The following is a 13,984-nucleotide window of genomic DNA, read 5'->3' on the forward strand; positions in this document are numbered from 1 at the left end:
AACCAACCAACCCCCCCCCCAAAAAAAAAAAAAAAAAAAAAACTTCATTAAAAGCAAATGGAGCCGGGTACGGTGCCCTGAGCCTTCAATTCCAGCACTGTGGAAGCAGAGGCAGGCAGACCTTTCCGCGCTCCAGACCAGCGGTCAGGACCTCAGGAGTGAGTCACACCCCTGGCCCCTGCACGCCTTGTCCTCGCCGATTCTGCCCCCGGACACAATTTTAAAGAACTTGGGGAGTCAGTTGAGTAGGACAACTCGATCACTGAGTGCCTGGCCCCCTCTGTCACACCTGGTTTTCTCGGGTCTCACGTTAGTGGTCGTACACTCGCTTGTCTGGACCTCTTACGGTGCAGTTTTAATGCTTCCTCGTGAAATGGAGGCCAGGGCGGCTCCGCACACGGACAGGTCCGCAGCCCGGTCACTCTTCTCGCGTCAGGGCCGCCTGTGTTCCGCCTGCAGGGCCTTCGCCGTCCCTGAGGGAGTGTTTCCCTAAAGTGTACCGTTTACAGATCCTGGCAACTTTTCACAACAGGGACGCTAGTAGATCCGTGGACCCTTTCAACTAAAAAGGTGTTATTTTGAGCAAAGCAACATTAAAATTAGAAAGTCGACCTTGACATTTAGCTGTGATCCTTTTCAATTAGGCCTTTGTAACTTTCAACCCAACTATAACGGGTAAAAAAGGAGTGCGCACATCGAGCCAGCCAGGAGTCGAACCTAGAATCTTCTGATCCGTAGTCAGACGCGTTATCCATTGCGCCACTGGCCCGGTGCTGGCGGAGGGCTCTCCTCCATGGCTGATCTCCGATTGCGCGGTTTCAACGCGCTTCCCGTTGAACACTCCCGTGGTTCGCTGAGCCGCTCAGCTCGGCGCCGCCGCCGGGGCTCCGCCTGCCGCGCGCGTCCCACCATTCCCAGGGGCGACGTCACGGCGCTCTTTGGCCTTCTCCAGTCCGCGCGGCGGGGGCGCGGCCCGCAGGCCCGGCGGGCGCACTGGTTTGTCCGCCGCCGGCTCCCGTGCTCCGCTGAGAGGCGGTCCCGGGAGGGGTGGGGCCGGGCGGAGGCTCCTCGGCGGCGGCACCCGGAGAGCGGCGGCGCGCGAGCCGCGGCGGCGTCGGGGTCGCTGTGGGTGGAGCGGAGCGGAAGGACGGCGGTGTCGGTGCGCGATGGCGGCGGCGGCCTACGAGCAGCTGAAGCTGTGAGTCCGCCGGCTGGAGGGGCCGAGGGCGACGGAGGCCCGGGCGTGTGGCCCGCGCCGGCCACGCCCGCCGGCGGGGCTTCCGTCCGGCCTGGCCGCCGCGAGGGCCCGCTGCCCCGCAGCCTCGCCGGCCGCCGGGCCTGGCGCAGCGAGCGGTGCGGGAGCCCGGGGCCCCGGGAGAGGCTGCAGCCAGCCTCCCCTGTGTGGCCTCTCGGAGAGGCCTTTCTGACTCGGCGTCCGCCGGCAGAGCAGACCTCCCTCTTGGTCTCGGGCTTTCTGGGCCCGGGAGCCGCTATGACGAGGCCTTCTTGGGGTGCAGCAGAAATTTAGGCAGTCGTCCGAAGGGCTGGTCGAATTTACTGTGCGTATTTCAGCAGACTGCGTTGACAGCGAGAGGCTCGCCTCTAATTTTGGCACAGCAAAATTGGCTTTTTAAGGAGATCCCAGGTGCTGGGATTGGAGACCCAGCCTCTGGTTGTTTAGCGAGCATAAAATAGACATTTACAAGCTCTTTGGCTCGCCCTGGGTTAAAAGGCGGGGGGCTATTTCTCTGCTGTAACCCCTCAACGCTTTCACTCTTTCTTGTCGGGGAATAACTTCTCCTTAATCGCTTTAATAATTTGCCTCGAGAGTGAAAGTCACGGACCATAGTTTGGGAATGCGTTTAGTAGAAGAAGCACATATAACTTTGAAAAGCTAAGTTAAAATATCCTGTTACATAGGCATCCCAATTCGTTTGCAGAGAAACAGATGTCGTTTGGATGTTCCTTATGAATAACTGAAAAGTACAGTCCAGAATTAGAAGGGAGGCCATCTAAAGCGTTGGGTTTTTCTTCAGTTCTTTGTGCCTCTTCCACGGATTCAGTCCTTGAGAACCCCACCTGCACACTGGCCTCCACATTTCTTCCTTTAACCATTTTTCCTTTGCAAAGTGAGCAATCACCTCATTGGTGACAGTTGAAGCAAAAGTGTTTTGGTCTTTGTTGGGCCAGAGTCACATGTGCTTTACTGGCAAATAGGTTATTGTCCACCTGATAGCTGTTGAAGGGCTGAATACGATCCTGTACTAGGTCTCAGGTGTGTTTAAGCGATTTGGAGACTTGGCTTGAAACAGCTCCGCTTTAGGTTACCGTATGTCATTGAGTTTTCCTGCAGCTGAGAATGACTGAGATGGATAACTTGAGAATTAGATTTTTTTTTTCAAAATATGAATGTTCATACTTCACCCTCACCGTCCTCTCTAGTCCAGGCTTCAATACAGGCAGACACCACTGTGAATGTGTACGTAAAAGAGAAGGGAAGTTTATCCTTAAGTGTGAAGATAGTACTTCATTGCAACTTTTTGTTTTTAAGCAAGGGATTTGTGAGTTAGAACCTGTTTTCACCCCTTCTTTTTAGCCTTCCTATTTTAAACTTTTATATATAACCTTTGATCAGAGAATATTCTGTTTGAGATCTTTGTAGGTTGAATTAGTTGCTGACTTATCTACGAATGGTGGGATATAGTAGCCACTTTTTAAAAATGCCTAAAAGGAGCCATATGAAAAGTTACTTTCCTGGGCGGTGGTGACGCTTACCTTTAACCCCAGTACTGAGGAGGCAGAGGCACTGGGAGAGGCAGGGGCAGAGGCCAGCCTGATTGACAGAGTGAATTCCAGAACAGCCAGGACTCCGGAGAGAAACCCTGTCTTGGAGAGGAAAGAAAGAAAATAAAGTTACTTTATTATAGATGTATTGGTATATAACTTATCTAAATATTGAAGTGCTTGGCTGTTAAATAACCTTTGGATATTATGTCATACATCTGCAGAGTAAATGAACCTTTTAGTATAGACTGCCTCATGAAGAACCGAGCGGGATAATTTGGTATGTGAAGCATACCAAATTGAAGCATCAGAGGCCCAAGTCCCTTCGTGTATATGTCGTCAGTGCCTCTGTGAAGTCATAGGTGGATATTTGGTCTGCTCTCGCTGAAGAATGTTGCGTGGTGTCCTGGTCAAATAAGTTACATACTAAGCATGGCAGAGTCAACCTGGGAACCCAGTTGGCCAAGACTCTTAACTGATCTTTCCATTACAGTGCAGTATTCAAATGACCTCTTATCAGATTGCGCTCTCCTCAGTCTGAACAGCCAGGTGTAAAGACTGAGTTACTTGTAAGAGAAAATAGTGGACACATGCATATGGGCTTTCATATAAAAAACAGAATTTAGGTGCAGACAGAACACTGTATACATAATTAACAAACAATTCTTTTAAAAAAGCTGCTTAAAAAATGTAATATCTTAACTATCTTTATGTATTCAATTCTTGGCAAAACTACAACTCTACCCATTAACTGACTCTCTCTTCCTCCATCCCTTCCCATCCACCATTCCCTGGTCCTGAGGATTTAACTTGTTCCAGATGCCTCATTTAAAGGGACCTAGGATTTTTCCCTCTCGTGACTGATTTATTTCCTTCCTGTAGGCCTTCAGAGTTCAACCATCTTGTAGCAAGTGTCAGGCTTTTCTTTCTCAGGGCTGACTAACCATTAGTGATGGATAGTCCTGTCTTGCACTGCAGTGGGAACACATTGTGTGAAATGCACCCTTAGACAAGTTTCATCACTCTGTGAGTAACAGGATGTGCTTTTTGCAGATGAAGTGGTGTACCCTATTACATGCTTAGACCATAGGGCCTCTACTAATGTACATACAATGCATACTTAACCAGAGTGCTATGCAGTGTGCCCATGTGGCAGTGCTTGTCATCCCGGCACTTGGGAGGAGGGGAGGAAGAGAGTGTCAGGAGCCTGAGGCTAGCCTCAGTTATTTACCCATGGTGAGATCCCATCTCACAACAACAGTAAATAAATAAAACAAAAATGTTACTTAGTGCATGGCTGCCGTGTACCACATTTATCCAGTGATGGGCATTTAGATGAGTTGCACATTTTTGGCTATTGTGACTTAAGCTGTTTTAAATGTGGTGATTCTTCTTTTAGTTTTCTTGTTTGTTTTGTTTTGTTTTTTGAGGCAGGGTCGTTCTGAGTATCCTTGGCTGTCCTGGAACTCACTCTGTAGAGCAGGCTGACCTTGAATTCAAGAGTTCTGCCTCCTGAGTGCTGGGATTAACAGTATGCGCTACCACCACCTAACTTCTTTTAGATATTTTTTAATTAAATTTTTATTTTTTATATATTAATTACAGTTTATTCATTTTGTATCTCATCTTTTAGATATTTTTAAGACATACACAAAAATAGAATTGCTGCCAGACATGGTGAGCATGCCTCTAACCCAGTACTAGTGAAGCAGAGGCAGACATATCTGTATAAGTTAGAGGCAAGCTTGGTCTACAAAACAAGTTCCAGGAAGCCAGAGTGCCATAGTGAGACTACAAAAAAAAAAAAAAAAAAAGGTCAAATGACAATTGTAATTCTAGATTTTTGAAAAGCAGACATTGGCTGCACCATTTTATTGTGCTACTAGGAATTCACCAGGGTTCTAATTTTGTGACATTGTTTTCTCTTGGCAGTTACCATTTTGAGAGGTGAGAAATTGACTGACAGTAATGCATACACACACATTTAAAAAATTAACAGTTAAAAAGATGCAACAGAAAGAAGCATTTACTTAGTGTGCGAAGGGGCAGCAGGTTGGGCAGTAACAAGCACTGCCTACAGCCTCGTTGTGATTTGACAGGACTTTGAAGAGGTCAGTTGTGGCCTGAAATAAGGTATGGATGTTGCACAGAATGTAGAATTATAATTTCAGATACTGGAAATTCAGAGTGGAAGAAAATGATGGTGTTTGATCTTATAATGTTATGTAATACGTCATTTTTCTTTAACAAGAACAATACATTTAACCTCTAAAGACTTTTTTTTGGCAATAAATTTTTCCATCAATTTTTGATCATGAAAAACTTTTACACTGCAACATTTTTACTTGACAACTTTGTAATCAAGGAGTTTTTTTTTTTTTTTTTTTTTAATTGTTAAAAAAATGTTAGTGTAAGTTAAGTTTACAGTCTTGTGTTGGGTCACTTAGTAGCTAGCTACGTTGAGATAGTGTGGGTCACAGACCTGTTAGAATCTTTATCTTGGTTTCAATGAAGTCTATCAGTTCTATGTATTTGTTATTTGAGAGTGCAGTATAACCTGTTGATAGGTTAATTTTGAAAGTTTCCTGGTAGAAAGTGGCTTCAGTGATACTTTATTAAAATTAAATTTCTCATCTGAGAACATACTACTCTCCCTAAATCAGATTTGAAATTTGACCTGTCAAATTATGGTACCAAAAGGAAGAGAGAGAGATAGATAGAGGAAGGGGAAGGGAAGAGAAAAGAAAGAAGGAAAAAAGGAGTAGACTGTCTCAGATCTGGAGCTCGCTGTCAGCTTTGTCCTAAATGTCCTAGAAGTCTGCTTTAGTTCACAATTTGATTTCTGAGTATATTAAATGATCATTGTTATATTACTAGTGACATTTTTCTTGGCTAGAATAAAAGAAAATAATATTTAAAATTGTTTACTCTGATCTGGAGAGATGGCTCAGAGGTTAAGAGCACTCACCGGCTGGCTGACCTTTCCAAAGGTCCTGAGTTCAATTCCCAGCAACCACATACGATGGCTCAGAACCATCATATAATGAGATATAGTGACCTCTTCTGGTGTGTAGACATATATGCAGGCAGAATATTTATAAATAGAAAATAAATAATACAAAAAAACTAAAAAGAAATTGTTCACTGTCACTAAGACAATTGAAAACATTAGCAAGAACCTCATGAAAGATAATGCAGATTTTTGCTGACTAAACATCCCCTCCTCCCCCAAAGGATTGAGCTTTCACTTCTTGTATGAGAAAAACCAAGGCAGATAGATAAGGCCAATATCTGTCTACAGAGAGCGGCCACTGGTGAAGATTTAAAAGCAAATGGCAGTAAAACCACGCACGTCAGCAAAAAATTGCATCACAGAATATAGTTATTTTTACTGTAAGTACTTACTTTTTAAAAATCTAATCAGCTTTTGAAATGAAGTCTAGGGGACATAAAAATTTACTACGTGAGGCAGCTATAGTTCAGACCAGGGTTAAAGCCACTTAATGAGTAGTAGGGAATGAACAGCCGGAAAGAGGACAGCAAGAGCAAATGACACTATCTTCTGTGAATAGTGTTCTCAGTCGTCGTTGCTGCCCTTAGAAATGTCAGCTGACATAATTGTTTTCAATCCAAGCCAAGAATAGTATTTTTAGTTAATCAAACTGTTATTGATACATTTCACTTGATTAAAGTCCAGCACCAATGAGAGAAACTATGGCACTGAAACTTTCTTTCCTCTCACATAGCAGAATAGATTACTGTTCATCCTTCAGTTTTTGTTGAGCTAGGCTTTTGTCCTTACAAATATGTGCAAGTATTCAATACTCTAATTCTATTGCTCTCTAGGACCTGAGTGCGGGAAGGAGAGACTCACCTCTCACAAGTTGTCCTCTGGCCTTCACATGCTCACCTGGACCTGCACACACACTCATATAATCAAGAAATGTTAAGAAGAAAGACCCCTTAAGAATTCTAAGAGCTCTGATATTTATGACACTGAGTTTTGTTGTAGTCTGATTTGAAGTGTTTCTTGGAAATATGTAGGTTTCTATTGGTAAAAGTTCTATCCAGCTAAGCTGGAGTATTTGGGGCCTTTCAGTGTTAATTTGCTGTTAATGGGAATAGACAGATTGTTTTTTTTTTTCACTCTAGAGCTAAAATATGAGATGTAGGTATTTTTTTCCTTTAGAAATATTATTGGAATAATACACATATAATAAAATCATTTAAACACAACTGGAGTTATTAAAGCTTAGCTAAGCAGCCAGTCTGTTATTGTTCTTACATCTTATTTACCTGTTCAGATGATGTGTTTAAATTAGATATAACTTGATTCCAGTATTATTCTATCAAAATTGCTTAGGTATTTTCTATGGCAAAAAAACAGTATCTTCTATTTAGTATTTCTTTAAAACATTAATTGAATATCTTTTTTGTTTTTATATTAGGAGTCCTATTATGAAAATGTGCAGTTTTTCTCCTGTGTTAAAGGATGTTATTTTGGGGCTTAAATAGGCTCAGTGGGGGCTCAAAGGTTAAGAGCACTGGTTGCTCTTCCAGAGGTCCAGCAACCACATGGTGGCTCACAATCATCTATAATAATATCTAGTGCCCTCTTCTGACCTCCAAGCTTACATGCAGACAGAAAACTGTATACATAATAATCAATCTTAAAAAAAAATTGGCTCACTGGGTAAAGTGCTTGGTGTGGGTTCAGATTCCAAGAACCCATGAAAAGCCAAGCAAATATATGCCTGTAATCCTAGTGCTCCTTCAGCGAAACGGGAGACAGAGACAAGAATACTTCCAGAGGCTTACACACCAGCTAACTGGCATGTGGACTGGCAACAATAGGAAATCCTGTCCTAAACAATGTGGAAATCCAGGACTGACGTTTGAGGCTATCCTCTTACTTACACATTAATACTGTTGCACAGGTATAACTACATAAGAGTTTTAAAAGCCGTAGTAAGGATAAAAAGCTCCTCTAGGTGCTAGAGGATCAAATTCAAAGTCAGCCTGACCTATACAGCATACTGTCTCATCCCTATGAGTCAGCCTTTATTATCCTAAACATGTCATGTGACTGTTACTCTGTGAGGTGGATGTCAGCACGGTCACCTTCAGGCTTAAGAACATCAATGTGTTTTCTTTGTGCCCCGCAGCTTTATATATAGTTTCACGGAACCCTTAAACATATTGTTACCCTGTATCACCAGTTTCCCCACCTACCTATATTTCCTTCACAGTGTTTTCTCCTCTCTAAAATTATTGAGTTACTTCTTTATGTAGTGTTTGCCTCCTACTAGAAAGTAAATTTTGTGGTCCAGGGACTTTCAAATAAGCTCTGAGAAGATATTCAAAACCCAGCCAGCATTGTGGAGCTAGCAAAGAGCATAGTCAAGAAAAGAACATCTATGTGTATTTTTTGTCGCTCATCTCCAAGCCTTTTCAGGTTGACTACTTCTAAGACATTGTTGAAATATTTTGATGCTGTCTTACTTAAGGCTATTATTGCTCGGATTAAACACTATAACCAAGAGCAGTTTGGGAAGGAAACATTTCGCTCCGTTCCATATAACAGTTTATCTTTACAAGCAGTGAGGAAAGGATGACCTTGTGGCCTGGGTGGACTCTAAACGACGAAGCTTTTCAAAATGCCATCTTTGTTTAGAGAGAACACTTTTCAAAAAACTTTGTAAAGAAGTCCATTTTTCAGGTTTGAGTTTACTTAAAATGTTGTGTGTTATATATTTTATTTATTACCTGTCTTCTAGTCCCCAGGCTGGTGTAATGCTTAGCACATACTTTTAAAATGAACATTACTCAGTAAATGTTACACTAGGGTATAGCTAAGGCATCCATAAAATGTCTTCAAATGTGGGATGAAATTGAGGGAGGTGAGCAGGCTCTTACGTGTGGCTTAGGTGGGGCTTAAATGCAGTGATACTCTTGCCTCAGGCCCCAGCTGTTGGAACCACAGGCGTTTGCCACCTTGCCCTGGCTCTTGAAAACCAGCGTTTGAAATGACTTGGGACTAGTTACAGTTAGCTGTCTGTGCTGGCTAGTTTTATGTCAGTTCAGCACAAGCTAGAATCATTTGGGGGATAGGGACTTTTAATCCCTGAATTTGGTCTCTTGCCAGGTCTGTAGTGTATTTTCTTAATTAGTGTTTGTCTGCGATGGCACCTCTGCGATGGTGGTCCTGGGTGCTGTAAGGAAGCTAGGCTGGGCAAGCTAGGAAGGAAGACTCCTGCCATCCTCTGTGCTAGCTTCTACCTCCAGGTTCCTGACCTGTTTGAGTTCCAGCTCTGGCTTCCTTGGGTGATGATGGACAGCGAGCTGTCAGATGAAACAAACCCTTTTCTCCTCAAGTTTTTGGTCATGGTTATTTCATCAGAGTAATAAAAACCTTAACTCAGACACTTCCTATGATGAGATAGTCAGGAAATCCTTTGTTTTTCTTTAGGACTTTTTTGTTTTCTTTTTATTAGAAATATTTATTGAATATTGACATTTAGTTCACACAGCTAATGGCATATTTAAAAGTATACAGTTCGGTAAACATGGAGATTTTCTTACCGTCACTGCTGGTGTTCAGATAAGGAACATAGCTAGGCATGATGACACACACCTTTAATCCCAGCACTCAGGGAGGCAGAGGCAGGCGGATATCTGTGAGTTTGAGACCAGTCTGGTCTACAAAGTGAGTCTAGGACAGCCACGGGTACATAGAAACCCTGTCTTCAAAAACCAAAACCCCAAAACACATCCACCACACCATAAAATTTTCTTGTGTACACAATCTCCCGTTTTTCTTCCTCTTCAGCACAAGTTAAATACATTTACAGTCCTAGTTGGACCTGACTATGGCACTCTGGGAAGTTACTCAGTAGATAGGAGTACATTTGCTGAATGTTTGCAAGATTGTTCATGGCACCTTCATTACTAATAACCCCAAAGCCAAAAGCCAGCTCAGATACCTATCAACAAGGAAATGAGAAATGGTGCTGTGTCCATTTAGTGGACTATGTCTGGTAATGAAAGGGAATGAACTATAAACATTAATAGTGACATCTGAAGCAGATTTACATTCTTTGTTGTATAGTGGTTGGCTTCATTTTCTAACATGCTCCTTAAAACGAAGGAACCTTATTCTAATATTAACAAGTTAGTTGCTATTAACCAATAAATGGATGTTAGTTATATTTGGATAATCGAGGATTGGCTGTTTCTCAGAAAACTCAGAAACAGTTAAGTATAAACATTCTGCTATAAGACATTTCTGTAACACCAGATAACGTTCTCGGTCAATAGAAAATGATGTTCGTGATGGCTTTGTTGATCTGTGTAAGATTGCTCATAGACAAAGTGAGGCAGAATCATGGGAGTAGAAAACCTAAGTGGGAAAAGAAGGGGAAGGCCTGAGGCTGCTATCACACACAAAACTTTGAAGTCTGGTGCATCAGCAATAAAGATTAGTGGAGGCTTTGTGGGTTTGTGTGTCTGGGGAGGGCTTTTGAACTCCACCTGTGGTGGCAGCGGCCTCAGGTCTCCAGTGAGGTCTCCTTCATACGCACTGTTGGCACCTTTTACCTTCCTGTTTGTTAGTTCTTCACATTTCCTCAGTTCCCAACTATGCCGAGTTGCCTGGCACAGCTGTGCAATTGATCTCTTTAGGAACCAACTATTTCATTTTTGGGTACAAAGTTATGTACTAAAGTGGGTTCCCATTTTCTGTCCCTTTTATTTCATTGTCTTTTTTATGAAATAGAAGTTTTTCAGGAAAAAAAAATATATGTGTGTGTGTGTGTATGTATATATACATAGATATATACATACATATACACTAATCAACAATCACATTTTTAAACAAAAAAGTAAGTATTTAAACAATTTAATATTTTTAGCTAATGCTAATCTGTTTTAGATATGTATTTTAAAAATTTAGCCCTTACCTGAAATTGGTGGTGCACACCTTTATTCCCGGCCCTTGGGAGGCAGAGGCAGGCGCCTCTGAGTTTAAAGTCATTCTGGTCTATAGAGTGAGTTCCAGGACAGGTAGGGATTACCCAGAGGAACCCTGTCTCAAAAAAAAAAATTTTTTTTTTAAGTCCTTGGGATTAAACACAGGCCCTTGCACATGTAAGGGGAAGTACTTGTCCACTGAACTATATCCCTAAACCTTAATATAACATCTTATTTAGTGTGTGCTTAATAAACACTGAGTACCAAAAATTGGTTTATTTAATTCATGCTGCAGCCGGAGTTTTGGCTAGTTTATTGGGTTCTTTTTCCTACTTCCCTACAGCACCCCATCCCTTCCAGCTCCCCAGCAACAAGGTAGAAGAGAAAGGTTAAAGGGGAAAGGGGCATCGACATCGTTGGACTACTTCCTGCTGATTAGGGCTGATGAGTACTTTGGACAAGTTTAGTCTCTGTCGGCTGGCTACCTCCAGGCAGCAAAAGCAGAAAGCAGCAGTATGGAGCTACCTCTCTCGAGGCTCTGGCATTTATAAATTCCCAGAATTCCAAGTGTAAACTATCTGCAGCTGGCAGAATCATGCCCCTGCCAGAGACAAATCATAGTCAGCTGCTGTGGACAGTGTGAAGCAGCCTATATCCTACACCTGGGATTAAAACAAAAACATTTCTGTGTCTTTAAAGAAAACAAAAATTCTCACTATATATACCATACTTGTGGTAATTCCTCTATTGTAAGGAATTGAAAAAGAACTAGAAAAAAAAAAAAAAAAACAAAAGATTACTTGCCTAAGGTCCACAGCACATAGTCCAGCTCTGTCTGTTGTGCTGTTACTGTGCTGTGTTGCCTTTTCTGTGATGCTGAATGTAGTACATTAGAGAAGATGATTTTAAGTGATTCAACTTGATGGCTTTATGGCAAATTAAAATCTTAAAAACATTAAATACACAAGTGAAAAGAATTGAAGTAAATGTATAAGGATCGTGAATTTAGTACTATTTATTTAGAAGTAGAAAATTTGCTGCATTAAAACTGTTGTAATTATTTAAGTCTTGATTTTATTTGACTTGTCTGTGTCTGCCAATTTCTTTTTAGGCATATTACACCTGAAAAGTTTTATGTGGAAGCTTGTGATGATGGAGCAGATGATGTACTCACCATTGACCGAGTGTCCACAGAGGTCACCCTTGCAGGTAGGTATAGCTAGTTTCAGAGTATCACAGAATGATTTAGTACTGAGATTGCAGTGATTAAGACTGTCTATGGTACATCATTATGAGGCTCTTTGAGTGCCTTCTTATTAGAAAACTTAACTCTTGCTATCACAATTAATTTAATTAATTTAATTTTTTGAGAAAGGCTTTTGTTCTATAGGCCAGTCCTGTCCTAGAATTCATTATGTAGTTTAGGCTGACCCAGAACTCTGGATCCTTCTTCATCTACTTCCTGATAGGTAGTTTCTAATGACAAAATGAGCCAGTTCAAGCCAAATTAAAGTATATAAAAGCAAGGGGAAGCTTGTGCACACAGAAATGCAGAGAGAGGGAGGGAACCAAAATGTCTGGATTATGTAGTGAAGAGCCTCTTGGGGAGAGGAAACCCAGCCCCTGGGCTGAAAAGTTCGGGTGGGGACCGAGGGTTGCTGGGGGAACCTGGAGGCGAGGTCCGCTTTGGTATGTTAAAGACACACCTCAGCCACTTGTCCAGGGCCTGAATCCCAGTACTTTCAAGGTACTGAGATTATCAATGTGTTGCCATGTTGAGGCCAGAATTATTTCTGTTTCTTTATCTGTATTCTGATAGGTTTTGATTTCTATGTCTGAACTCATTTCTAGAGCTAACTCTTTAAAAATTTATTATTTTTTTATTAATTACAGTGTATTCACTTTGCATCCCAGCTGTAGCTTCCTCCCTCATCCTCTCCCAGTCCTACCCTCCTTCCCTCTTTTCCACCCATGCCCCTTGCCCAGTCCCCTGATAGGGGAGGTCCTCCTCCCCTTCTATCTGCTCCTAGTCAGGTTAGGGCTAATCTTTGAGTGAGTGTGAAGATGTTTTGCTTTAAGTGTCAGGAGCTCTCATAGCTGCTTTTGTTTTTGTTTTGAAAAGTTTTATAACTATGAGGTCACTTTTAACTGGCTAAAACTTGTAAGCATTGTAAGCAATACTTATTTTTATCAATCTAATTTTATTTTTTGCTTCCGTTGGATGTGAAAAATATTTTTCCCCAATTGTGTATATGGAACAATCTTGAGTTCTGAAGAAATTAATGTTAGTTTTGATGACAAAGTAATGTACCAGTTAATAGCACATTTAGAATCTCTTATTTAATGTATTAAACACCAAGTAATTTCGAAGTTTATATTTCATTGGTTAGGTGCCAGGATACTCACATGAGAATGTTATATTTCATTGATTTAAAATATCCTGTTCACTTCCATGCAGTTATGTTTGTTATTCTTAAGAAAGGTTTCTTTCTTTTCATTCTTCTTTTCTTTCTTTTTTGAGATAGAGTTTCTCTGTGTAGCTCTGGCTGTTCTAGAACTTACTCTATAGACCAGGCTGGTCTTGAACTCACACAGATCCTCCTGCCTCTGTGTCCAAGCCCTGAGATTAAAGGTGTGCACCACCACCACCTGGCTAAACGTGCTCTCTTTTAATCCTAGCACTTCAGAGGCAAGGCAGGCAGAGGTCTGAGAATTCAGGGTCAGCCTGTTCTACATAACAAGTTCCAGGCTACCCAGGGTTTTATATTGAGACCCTGTCTTAAAGAAAAGATTTGAATAATCTGAGTAGGTGTTCAGTAAATATTGTTTTAGTAGGTAAAGTAAAATATAAAAATGTTTTCAGTAGAGTAATGAGGTGTAAGAAAAATATGACTAAACTTCCCATCTGTATGGGTAACAGGTTATTCTGTAAGCACCATTTTCTTTGATAAGTGTCATTAGAATTCTGTTTTAGGTTGATAATTAACATGTTCTGTCTGTCTCATGCTTGATGGTTTCTCTTCAGAGGCAGCTGATTAATTTTAACTATTACTAACATACTTTCAGCGATGCATTACACCACTCCACATTATTATTCCTTTATTCAGCAGTGACGTGAGCTAGTGCTTTGTAGGTCTCTTAGTCTATTCTCAGGGATTTGTGGACTGACAATGACTTTACTCTAGGTAGCATTTGAGCTCTATTTTAGTAGACTGAGCTGTTCATGATCAAG

At 41.6% G+C, this 13,984-nt stretch overlaps 1 protein-coding gene and 1 non-coding gene across 3 annotated transcripts in view; one reads left to right on the top strand and one right to left on the bottom strand.

The window, feature by feature from the left end:
- Positions 1 to 696: 696 nt before the first annotated feature.
- Positions 697 to 769, bottom strand: Trnar-acg (transfer RNA arginine (anticodon ACG)). Its single transcript has one exon. It is a non-coding gene; the product is annotated as a tRNA-Arg (tRNA).
- Positions 770 to 1,042: 273 nt separating this feature from the next.
- Positions 1,043 to 13,984, top strand: part of Sacm1l (SAC1 like phosphatidylinositide phosphatase) — a 52,562-nt gene continuing 39,620 nt past the window's right edge. The window contains exons 1-2 of one of the 2 annotated variants that reach the window (XM_055601558.1): positions 1,043 to 1,198; positions 11,864 to 11,961. In XM_055601558.1, the coding sequence (XP_055457533.1) occupies positions 1,167 to 1,198; positions 11,864 to 11,961 (130 nt within the window). In that variant the 5' untranslated portion in view covers positions 1,043 to 1,166. Of the gene's footprint in view, positions 1,199 to 11,863; positions 11,962 to 13,984 lie in introns of those variants that run through there. The other variant, XM_055601559.1, reaches the window with a different exon arrangement.

Source organism: Psammomys obesus, unplaced genomic scaffold (assembly GCF_907164565.1).
Source record: "Psammomys obesus unplaced genomic scaffold, mPsaObe1.curated_primary_1811, whole genome shotgun sequence".
Classification (NCBI taxonomy): domain Eukaryota; kingdom Metazoa; phylum Chordata; class Mammalia; order Rodentia; family Muridae; genus Psammomys; species Psammomys obesus.